Source organism: Erpetoichthys calabaricus, chromosome 4 (assembly GCF_900747795.2).
Source record: "Erpetoichthys calabaricus chromosome 4, fErpCal1.3, whole genome shotgun sequence".
Lineage (NCBI taxonomy): Eukaryota > Metazoa > Chordata > Cladistia > Polypteriformes > Polypteridae > Erpetoichthys > Erpetoichthys calabaricus.
The window spans coordinates 268175464-268187862 of NC_041397.2; the positions used below are offsets into that span (position 1 = coordinate 268175464).

Here is a 12399-nt window from a genome sequence, read left to right on the forward strand (position 1 = left end):
AGCAAGTATTTGGCCATTGCAAGATAACGCAATGTAACAGCAAGCCACAATGCAGCTCCAACAGGATAAATCTCTGTGCTACGATGTTTGATGAATGGTTCAATGCGATGAAGCAAATCATCAGACTTATATGCTGACATACAAAAGTATTCATGGTGTTTTTCTTCATCCATTTCTTGCATAGGCAAAATAAGCATTGCATATTACCCATCGTAATGATGCAATACATTTAACATCTTCTGTGTTGTTGTAGCCATCTTTTTTTTACAACTTCACAACAGCATCTCGCGCTGCCACCTGGTGGAATCTTCCAGATTTACATAAAGTATGGGGACAAGTATAGTCAGTATACTGCTTGCGTAGTAGCATCATCCGCAGGTGTACGAGTCATGTAACATCAAGTATATCCCATCCCTTACAGCTGATATCATTATGCAGATAACTAGCCTGTATTCCGTGATCTATTGCTTTGAATGCTGCTTACAAACACTTGCTTTAAAGGTTCTGATTTATTTTGTTTTGTGTAGTATTCACTTTTTAATATCAAATGGAATAAGAAGTGTTTTGGACCAAATGTGACCAGCACTTTTTGACAGCGATAAACATGATTTTTAAACTTTGATCTGTAATATAGTGATGTGTATCTTGCTTGTAATGGAGAACACTTGGAAGCAACCTGTCAGTCTCATTATAGCTCTTGGTGCCAGTGGAAAAGCAGCAGGTGGGATCAATAAATCTCATCTGTGCACCGAGTGCACACTCGATTGGATGTATGATATTTTCTGTATACTTTAAACAAGGTTTTGTATCTGTTTTTACTTTATTGTCTAAAGACTTCCCCCTGAACATTTTCATTAGTGCAGTGGTTCTCAGTCCATTGTGACTGCAGGTTTTTGTTCCAGCCAACTTCTGTTTTTAATTGCTCTGCTAGCCTAATGAAGTGATCTGTTATTACACAGTTTCTGTGTTTTGGGGTCAATGTAAAAATTATGAAACTAAGTTTGGTAAATTTTTATTAAAATGTACTAAGCAGTTGTATGGGAAATACAATTTTTTTTACTTTTTAACAATATTTTCATCCTGATGTTCATTGTTTGTTTCCAGGTTTTTGGTTATTTAATCCATTATTTACTAATTAGTGGGTCTGATGCTAAAGTAGTTGTAGCCTTTCATCATTCAGTGTTGTTTTCCCAGGTGTCTGCTTTGCTTCTTTTTAATTGTCATTATTAGGATACAAACGAAAGAACCAAACTCCACAGAAAAAGGTCAAAATAATAGAAAAAAAAACAAGTGGAGCATTTACAGATATTGAAAAAATAGAAATACTTCTAAATATTTTATAAATGTAAAAATCATATTACTGTATTGTGCTTTTCTGAATGTAGAACAAGAGAAGAGAAAAAAAGACCAGTTAATTAAATTAGATCAATTATTATCACTAATTGTGAATCTGGTTGGAACAAAAGCCTGCAGCTGCATAGGGTCCCCAGGACTGAGTATGAGAACCCCTGTATTAGAGAACAAGTGTGTCCTGGGAATGCAATTTGAGGATTTTACTGGACTATCCTAGTATATTTTATAGAAATTATTTTGGGAAGGTTCCAAATATTTAAAAATAACCCTCCAGGTATACAACTTGTGATATGGACATTTTAGTTGAGTAAGTAATAACTTGAATATGCTGGGATGATGTTATTGTAGTGGTGCCATGTTGCAAGACACGATGTGTTTGGTGATGCTACCTCACCCCACTATAGTGTTAGACTGGACTCTTTTTTTCTCAAAAATAAATACAACACAAATCCTGGAGACAGAAAAGAGAAAGAAATATTAATGAGTTAGTATCAGGAAATGAATATGATAGGCATAGAGGAAAGGTAAGAAGCAATGCAAATAAAAGGAATTATAAAAGTATCTTCAGTGCTATTCTAACACTATACAGCCAACCATTTTTTTCTAATACTTTTTCGTAATTACAGCTTCAGATTTATGACAGAAACCAGCCATGGTCTGAATCCCAAATCATCACAGGCCACACTGAGTCACACGGCCATATTCATTTATTCACTTTCAGAGCCCATTATTTAAACATAAAGTCCTGGATAGTGGTGAGTGCTGAATTTGCTTCACCTCAGGTTCAGCGAAATCTAATTCCAATCTACGCCCAGTCTTGGGCATACATTAGCCCTGCCACAAAGCTACATTGTGGGACTGGCTCATTCCATTGTTTGAAATCATAGCTCTGACCCAGTGGGAACGTCTTTTTTGTTTCCCATGTATCTGTGCAGGTGCTTCACATTTTCTTCCTTTATCAATAAGAGAAAAGTGCCTTGTAAATAGCAATAAATCTTTTGTTTTTATTATTTCACAGCCAGTCCCATGTTTTCTGATTAGGGGAAATGGGAGAGGGACAGTTCCTTTAAGACTTGTTTTGAGATCCTTGCTGGTGTCGTACATGGCTGAGGGTCAGACCCGGCCGGGACGCCTGGAGGGACCGAGAGGTGGCATATTTGTGCTCCGGGCCACGAGGGGGCAACCGCCCTGGAGCAGAAGAGGGCCACGGAAGGGGAGCAGGGAGGCTCATGTCTGTGGAGGCCCGTATCCACCGCCAGGGGGCGCCCCGAGCCTCATGGAGCCCGGGACTTATTTACTTCCGTCACACCCATGGAGAACGATCCTTCCAGGGTCACCCAGAGTGCTTCCGGGTGCTCTCCTGACGCTTCTGCCACACCAGGACGTGACGTCAGGTAGAGCATCCTCATCCGGGTGAGGATAAATGGGGCCGCCTCCCTCCTATCAGGGAGCTGGAGTCAGGAACAGGAGCAGGACGAAGCTCCTGGAGAGAGAGGACAGGTGGCCCAGGGACGAGGAGAGAGAAGGCCCAGGAGAAAGGTGACTCAGGCTAGAGGCACTGTGATCTGTGCGGGACTGAGTTTGTGTTGTGGAAAAGAAAATAAACAAGTATCTTGTATAAAGATGTGGTCTCCGACTGGTGGTGTCCGGGCAAATATCACACTGGGCATGTGGCATTATTAGTGGAATGGAAATCTGGTAGTGTTTCTCAAACTTTGTGGTTTTGGGACCCATTTTTACCTTTCTAAATTCACTGAAGACCCACATACAAAAATCAAAAAGCCCTGGAGGTTGAAATGGTCACGAATGAAAGTGACAAGTGTGGAGACGGGAAAAAATATTACACAGCACTGTCAAGTGCTTCAGTAGATTATGGTTTTGGTTTAACTGCATCTTAGTAGCTGAAACAGCATTTTTATTTCTCCACATGTGTGTTTGCAACCCCAGTGATGGCGTTATTGGCCAAGATGTTACAGTAGGTATATGTGATAATTCTGTGCATGGCTGCTACAGCTCTGTCCTGTCACACTGGCCTCGCAATGCATCATGGGGTGCTTGGAAAAAAGTTACCAATTTCCAGGAAAATATTCAGTGAGCAAGGTCACCGGCAAATACAGTACATCTGCTGTGAAAAGCAAGTGAATTTTGATGAATAACACTTGTCATGGGCTGCTGGGGTGAAGACGAGCACATTAGGAGCAAACTTTGTTGCCAGTCCATTAGAGAGCATACTCATTCATACCACATTCACTTATACAGATTAAATTTAGAGATGCCAATTAAATGATCAAGCTAGCATTCAAAGAGAAAAGTAGCATGGGTGTAGAACATATCTGCCTATTACACACTGTCGCAATAATGAGACATCACACAGATAAAGGTTTGGGGCAGCCACCCGTATAATGAGGTATCCTGGCTGCAAAGTTGTATATGCAAAAATAAAGAGCACTGAAGTGCTTTCAACAGAGTCCACAACAAGACTGACACATAGAGGAAACGGTTAGACTTTTAAAGGGGAAGACAGGAAGTGAGGTCATATGGGTCTGGCTCAGGATCATCTGCCATTGGTTCAAGCCCGGAGGTGACATCACAGGGGCTGGAGCCGGTAAGGTCTTCTTCCATTGGCTCGGTCCCGGAAGTGAAGTCATGAGAGCCAGGTGAGATCTCCTGGGAATGGTCTACAGGCAAGGGAAAAAAAGAATCAGTGCACTCTGCCACATCCCGGCATGCCTCAGAACTGTCTTCCCTCAAGCCCTTTAGCTGCCTCCCATGCGCACGTGTGTGACAACACATAGCTCAGCCTTATATTTTAATAAAGGTCTATTTAGGCTTTAAGGCAAGAACACTGACCACTGTCTTAGTTCATTATCCACATTCCATTTATCTCAACCCAGTTATGGCATCAGATGAGGCCCAAAAAGACAGAATAATCCACAAGCTGCAGAGGTGGATACAAAATGGATACTCTCCGAGCTTTATCTGCACCTTAATATCTTGTCCTTAAAAATCATAAGCAAGAGCGATAAGATAAGACATACATTTGGTGGTGTCCCGCTACATTTTAAATGAATTCAACTTCATGCCAGGGATACAAACACAATTCTTACTCTGCAGATATTTTAACTGAATAGCATGCTGCAGTCCTAACCATTTCCATCACCTCCCAGAATATAACCCCTTTTACATGTGTCGATAAGACCCTCAGGATCAAAGAAACGAAGAAATGACCTAGCACTTGTCGTGTGTTCTACTTCAATGGCAAAAACTGTATTTCGTCTTCTGTGATCAGTAGGGTAGGCAGGTTTGATAATGGGTGAATGAATGGATAAATCAATAAACAATTTTATTAATCATTAGTTAGTTAAATGGATGAAATCTTGTTTGTTAAGTATTTAAAATGGCACAAACGTCTTTCTGTGTTTAAGCTCTCAGGATTGGATGGATGCTCCCTAATAGAACAGGGAGGTGAACAGCATCATGACTCTGGTTAAATGAGAAAGTCAGGCACCTTAGTAGTTGAAGGAGTGGTATGGAGTTATACATGAGCTCACATGTAAAACACACTGAAAAACCTCACTGTGAATGTCTGTTAAAAACTGTAAAAACAGGCAAGTTCCTGACCTGTCCCTGCTTGTGTGAAGTTTGAATGTTCTCTCTTTGTTTTTATTTGGTTTCCTCCCAAATATCTCAGTGACAAATGTGTTAGTTCAATCAACATCTTGAAATTGGTTCTATGAGTGAATGTTCACTGCTGTGAACTTACAACCTGTCCAGGGATGGTTCTTGCCTTGACCAGGCTCCTGCCCCCATGATCCTGAAGTGGACCATACAGGTTTGATAACAGGTGAATTTGCTTTTGATTTATGAGTCACTTTAATAAAACATCCAGTCAATCAAAAAAATTGTAAATATTGTAGTGTTAAACAAGTGAATATGTGTGTATTTAGTGGCACTCCTTGATGCTGTTTTGTTTCTTTTCAGGTCTTCTTGAACCCATAAGAAATACAAGTCTTCTAGAACCAGAGAGAGCAAGTTATTTTTTACGTACAACAGCGACTGAGCCATTCTGTGGTATATTTAATTTTTTTTAACCTTCAAGGTTTAGTATTATATAGGGGAAACTTTGGTATATTTACAAAATGACTAGTTAATTTGGTTAACAAAACCAAAACCAAACCATACCTAGCTCAGAAGATCTATCTTTATTTCTAATAAATAGCCACATCTGGCTAGACATCTGGGTTTTTATTGAAAAATTGTCATATTTTTCCATTCCTCACTGTGCACTCCCTCTCTCACACACATACACAGCTTTGAGTCAAAATTATCATCATACACCAATTTTTAAGAAGTTGAAGCAATCCCCAGAAACCATGGAAATGAAGAGAACGTTAGTTAGTGTTAAAGACAGCACTGATATATTCACATTTACTTTAGTGTTTCTTTTATTCTAAAGACCTTCCACTGTTGTGATGCATTGACATTTATTTCCTATAAAATAGATATCGTCTTCCTTCTATTCCTAAGATGTTCCATCCATGTTTTATACTGTACACTTATGGAAGATGACAATGTTTAAAGAATTTCTGAGGTTTTGAAATGTCAGTCTTTGCTAAGTATTTTTTAATCTCATTATTTTATATAAATCTAGTCAAATCTGCTAAAGCAACATAACATTATAAAAAGTTATAAATACAGTTCAGGGTCATGAGGGGAAGAGTCAGCCCTGGTAGCATCAGTTGTAAGGCAGGAACCAGCACAGCACAAGATACTAGTCCAATGCCACCAGCAGGGCTTTGCCCAGGACCATCAGTAAAAAGGTTCTGTAATTTTAAAGATGTTATTAGGCCACTCCCTCAGATATATTCCTTGCAACACCTTCTTGTTTGAGGTGCAGGACAGTTAAAATTGTATAATAGTCACAAAAAGTAATTTTAATTTTCTTGAGGTGTATTTATACACACTTTTGATGTCCTCTCAGAGCTCAGTTGTCAAAGGTCATATATCCTTCATATCAGAGCCACTTTATAGTCTTTATATCCTTACATTTTTAGACACTTCTCTGTTTTTGCACAATATTTTATTTAATATTTTGCATGAATTTGTTTTTTGGCTTTTATGTTAGTGTTTTGCAGAGCACTGGTACCCCATTCAAGGGTTTTATATTTTGTATCTAATGTTTCTGTATTAGGTTCTGGTCTCCCATGCCCTTGATTTGGATTTTGCAACTCTGAAAAAGTTTGGTTGTTATATTCTTACTTTTACTAATGTTTGGGTGTCTTTTTTTTATGATGTCTTCTCATGTGCTATCTGTTAGTCACATCATATAGTATTATTTTATACAAGTAATGGCGCACTGTACAATATCGTGTAGTGAATACACTTGACTTGAGCATTCATACTTTTCATCCTCTTTCTCTGTACGTTTTGCATTCGTTTGCTCAGAGGTCGATGCACTTACTGCTTCCTGAGCAGCTCTTCTTTTCTCCACCCTAGCAGCCCGCTTCTTCTCTTCTTTTGTCGGCATCTTTTTTGCATTAAAACTGATTAAGTCAGTGTTTGTGTTGCAATTACTTAGTACGTTTTCTTTAATTTTTCACTTAAGCTGCCACTCAATCTGCCTCAAGAATGATTTAAGATATGAAGAGGTAGGGGAAGTGACGGTGAAGGTGTTAGGGATGAGAACGTCGCCCATAAGCATTTGCAGCACGGTGACCCTGTTGGCCACTACTGAGAGTTGATTCTACAATAAAATAAAATAAAAAGAAGAATAACCTTGGAGGTCAATCATCACCCTGAAAGCGGATAGTAGACACTATGTAGTATATATGTACCAAATTTCAGGTCAATAGGACAAATGGTTTGCGAGCTACAGGTGATTTAAAATCCTGGACAGACAGACAGCCAAGGTAACGTATTATATATAAAGATTTGGCAGACAAAGATCAATTATGTTCTTCTTTGAAATAATCTGTTTTTTTTCCGGCACTTCCTTACTCACTTGATACCAGAAAATCCTGTCAAAAATGATCAGAAGGACTTGAAGTTGTGCATGCCACATCAACCGACACCAGAGGTTCGTCCCCTAGTGGAATACTAAGGGGGTCAAAGTTACTCCTTTTCACTAATCATTAACAAAATGGATATCAGTAATAGATAATAGGCAACTGGAGTGTCATTTTATACTATTTTAAGGTTGCTGATCACATATATGATAATATTTTTGATATTCAGTTCTTTATCGGTAGTCCTAGCACTCTAACAGCCACTCCCTGAAAGTTAAAACTGGAAAATTTTAAATTTAAGCAAGGTCCGTGATTATGAATATGATGTCATTTATGATTTTTGATCCTTCATTAAATATCTAGCCCTTTGTGGACTTACCAGAGGGTGACAAATGGCAACTTTTTATTACATTCAAGAATATTTAGGCTTTAAACATTTAAATTGAAGCACACATTTTAATAGTTCAGATATCTGCCACAATTATTTTTGTTTATTATGTGCTCCCACCTCATGAAGTAAATCATTGCATTTTTTATGAACACCCTGAACTATGGTGGCGTATGCTAATTTAGATTATTTTAGATTTCTCTTTTATTCAATTACAGTTTAGTGAGATTGAGAGACTTGGTCGGGTCACATAGCAAGACAGAAGCAGGATTTCACACACACACATATTTTTTAACTGTAACTCTTATGATGTAAAGTCCAATCCTTGACTTTAACAATTACAAGAAGCTAGTCTTGATAAATGCTCCTGCACTCTCAAGCATTGCTAAGTCTTCCTTGCTCACAAGCAGCTTTATTTTTGAAGGAGAAAGAGGAAGAGTAGTCAGTGATGTTCTTTCTTTCATTGTGAGATTTCTGTTTTGTCAAATTAAACACATAACTGATATTTTTATTTCCCACCTAAGAAATGCAATTTTTTCTTTCATTCAGCTCATCATATACTTGTGGAAATTCATTATGAAAATCTGAAGCAGAAGAGTGAAATTGAAGTGACGCTAATAAGCGATGGACTTTCCAAATCTCAAGAGAATATTAAACTGTATGTATCATTCTTAACACTGAATTATTATTGTGGTAAGACTGAGCATTGCCAATCGGAAGACTGCAAAACCCACTTGTGCAAGTCTTCTTGCACTCAATCTTTTAGCTGCTTCATATATCTGTGTGTCATTTTCTGAACCCGCTTTTCTCATTATATGCTCATGAGGAGCTGGATTTTATCATAGCATCTTATGTTGCAAGGTATTAATGAACCCTAACCAGGGTGATAGTTAATAATAGGGTACACTCACACTTATACTCCCTACTGACCAATTCAGAATTTCCAGCCAGTCTAATTAACATGTCTTAGATATGTGGGGTAAAACAGAGTACCTGGAGGAAAATGAAACTGAAACAGGGAGAAAAGTTCACACTCCACACAGAGAGTGACACACCCAGTGAATGTAAACCAGCTACTCGACACTCTGAGGGGGCACCATTAGTCACTGTGTCACCCTACAGCTACTTATTGCAGAAAATGAGAAACCAAACCAATACCGTAATTTAACCCATTGCATGAAGTACGCCTTTTTCAAACCTTTTCCTGCACACTTTATCCTTCGATCTTAAGATATTTTATATGTACAGTGTATACTGACTTTAAGGAAAGTCTGCTGATTTATCAGTGTGATTATCTCATTCATTTCCTTAATTTTTTTGTTTTAGAATGAAGGAGATTCCTGTGCTTAAGAGAGTGATGGCTCACACCACAAGGCTTTGTGAAATCATGTCCGTTGAAGTGAGGATTTTAAGTTCCTGGTTCAGAAATATTAAAGAAGTCAAAATCCAAAAGTTGTGTCTTTCACAACTCCCAAGTGAAAGGTAAGAAAGCTTCTGACAGATTTGTTATTATTTTAGGCCAGTCAGTCTTTACATGATACATTTAATGGAAAGCTCCATCTCAAAGTGCTAAACACTGACATTGGGTGTTACAGGGATTTGTAAGTGTAAAAGTACGAAAACAGAGAATGAAATTGTTTGTCCATTGTTGTACACTCAGTAGATAGTGGGTAGGTGAACCTTCAGGCTTGTGACTTTGGGCCAAGCTGCTCAACCATTGACCCACAGTGCCTACTGATTAACAGATAAATAAGTGGTTGGATATATGACTTGATATTCATTGTCAAATTTATCTCATCTTTTCCAAAACTAATAAAATTTTGATCAGGAGACCTCCATACACTTTGCAGACTTAATCTATTTAAGCCATTTTCATGGAACTGTCAAGCCACAATTGGATAACAACCAAGAGTTGTTAATAAAAAGTCGAGCGCTACATTTCAGTATCCTCTAAGACACACTTGTTGTTTTGGACAAAACAAATTTTGTTATATAGTATGTACTGTTAATTAAACTGATATTCTGAATTTTCATGTTTCTGGATCTTCATTTGTGAAAGTGTATACATTTTTTAATTGAAACAAGGTATGTAGTTTTTTGTCCTATCACATCATTTCTAACAAATAATATTTCTAAATCAGAAATGTTTTTTTTTCTCTATCAGGACAGTGAATGCTCATCCTAATCACATTTCATTGATAATGATGGGTCATATCTCTTTACTTTACCACTCTACAGATAGCAAAATTATTCTCGCTTCTAAATGAAAAACTCCAATTTAGACTTGTCAGCATTTAGAGAATGTTTTTAACTATGTTTTTATCTAAGTATACGAGTGCATATTACAATTTTTTCATATTTCTATAATGATATCCCATGGTAATTACTGAACTGGCACCAATAATGCTCCTCATATTTGTAGTCTAATCCAAATATTTACTAAAAAATGTGTGCATTAATATCACATATTAAAAAAAAATACAACCAATTACCCAGGAAACAATTTCGCACAGTTTGTTTTATGTGAAAAAAACAACAAAACAAAAAAGTAAAGTTAACTGAAAAATCTCAGAAACCTTATATAAGAGACTTCTGTACCTCATGCAAGTGAATCAATAATAGGAGTCTCAGAAGGTAACATATTCAAGTCTGAGACTTTAAAGAAAGAACTCATTGTAAGGTGTGAAAATTAAGTGAACCCAAAAAACAGAACCACCACTCACCATCGAAGACACTTTCACGATCGGCATAAAATGTCATAGTGTGCAGTCAGGGTGCCTGGTGCATGATATACTAAGACAAATAAGTTCAATAGATCTCTTACAGTATAACATTGATAAAAGTAATGGAGAAAATAACAAGACTCGTCCATATAAATCTGAACAAGAAAATCCCAATAATGTCTAGGGATTGACAACATCATAGTGTCCCGACTTCTTTGTGTAAAATTGGCTTCTGCAACCAGCAGTTCCAGTACCTCAGCCTCAAGGCTCCACACATCTCATCTCCTACCATAATCACTATTCCTATACAGTATGTGTATATTTTTAGGTTATTGGTTTTGTTTTTTCTGTTTCTTTTTTATTATTTTTTTTTTGTTCCTGGCTTCAATGAATATTTGATTGGAAGAAAGCAAGTCCTAGAAGTTGGGACGATACAGAATAGGTTTGTTTTATTTCCCTAGTGGCTTGTACTGTATGACTGTTTAGATATTTAAATAAATTGAGGCCAATATTGTGTTGCTAGGTTTTGATGATTTACTGAATCATTTATGTATTTGTTTGTTTTGTATTTCAGAAAAGAAGAAACATACTGCTTTGAAAATATAGATCTCCAAGGGAAAACTCAGTGGTCTCATGAATTTATTACTATATGTGATTAGGAATTAAAATTGTAATAAGTTACAATATTGAACGTTCGCTACTTTATTTGCCCATCATGAAAAGAAGTTAAAGGCTTCAAGAAATAATATCCTTTTCCTCTTTTTGGTAAAGCAATTGTTAGTCTTAATATGGTATGTGTTTACACACATCTTTAATTACATATCATCTTTTGTTGTTATACTCATATTTTTTTGTTTTGCAGTGCACTTGTAAATGCTAGATGTGTATCTTACAGTAACACAAAGCGCTACTTCTGTAATTTTTCTGATTGTTTGGTGCTGTAGGCCTAATAAGTATTAATGGTGGGAGCCTGGTCAGCATCAGGATGAAACCTAAGCAACTCTTGGAGCCAGTTGATCATCATGAAGATGGAGCCTATGTAGCCCTGTTGAGAGTAAACGACTGTAACCATCACAAAGTGAATTGTGAATTATTTGGGTAGAATCCAATTAACATTTCAGAGACAGACCTGTGCACCATTCCACTGTACGGCCCATATAATTTTACCATGATGGAACCCATACAACATTTTTGTTATGAAGTTTGTAAGGTGCAGAATACAATTATGTACATTTTTTGTACTTTTATCTTTATTTTGATTATGTGATTATATTTTATTGTAATTTTGTTTATGTTTTTGCCACCATTTTGTGTCTCATCTATTATTCTGGTCACTTCCACAAGCAGCCACAGCCATGTTGTTGCTAACTTTAAACACTCATTATTACTATCAAGCAACAGCTAGAATTCTTGGCATGGGATGCCATCAACCCAGTGATATTTAAAAGAATACACTTCCTAAAAATGATCATTTATTTAATATTACTACCCCCATGTGGTTAGTAATGATGGCTGAAAAAAATGTTTTCATGCAGAATGAAGAGAAACAAGTTTATGATTTGATAGAACCCAAATGTGACCAATGTTTTAGAACAGAGACGATGACAGAGACGATGTAAAAAACATTCCTGGGAAAAAAAATCATATCACTTGTGTTACATTATCTCTATGTCAGTTATCCAGTCGTATGCTCAAAATGTGCAAAACACATACAGTTTTTTGCTATGTTAAATACGTATTCTTGAAAAGTTACTGTACATCACAAACAAGAAATACATTCCCATAATGCTGCACTTTTGAATTGAAGATCTACCTCTCCCTTTCATTCATTGGTTAAGAGTCCTGTCCTTTACACTCCTTGCCATTGTAGAGCATTGTTCACTATTGGGTTCTATTATATTATCAACTTTTTTCCACAAACTGCATGGGA

The 12399-nt window shown here is 37.1% G+C and overlaps 1 protein-coding gene across 1 annotated transcript in view; it reads left to right on the forward strand.

Annotated features, from left to right (window-relative positions):
• pla1a (phospholipase A1 member A) overlaps positions 1-11757 on the forward strand; it is a 48862-nt gene extending 37105 nt beyond the window's left edge. The window contains exons 8-11 of the mRNA XM_028800761.2: positions 5335-5424; positions 8296-8404; positions 9073-9228; positions 11044-11757. Of these exons, the coding sequence (XP_028656594.1) occupies positions 5335-5424; positions 8296-8404; positions 9073-9228; positions 11044-11128 (440 nt within the window). The 3' untranslated portion in view covers positions 11129-11757. The remainder of the gene's footprint in view (positions 1-5334; positions 5425-8295; positions 8405-9072; positions 9229-11043) is intronic.
• The last annotated feature ends 642 nt before the right edge of the window (positions 11758-12399 follow it).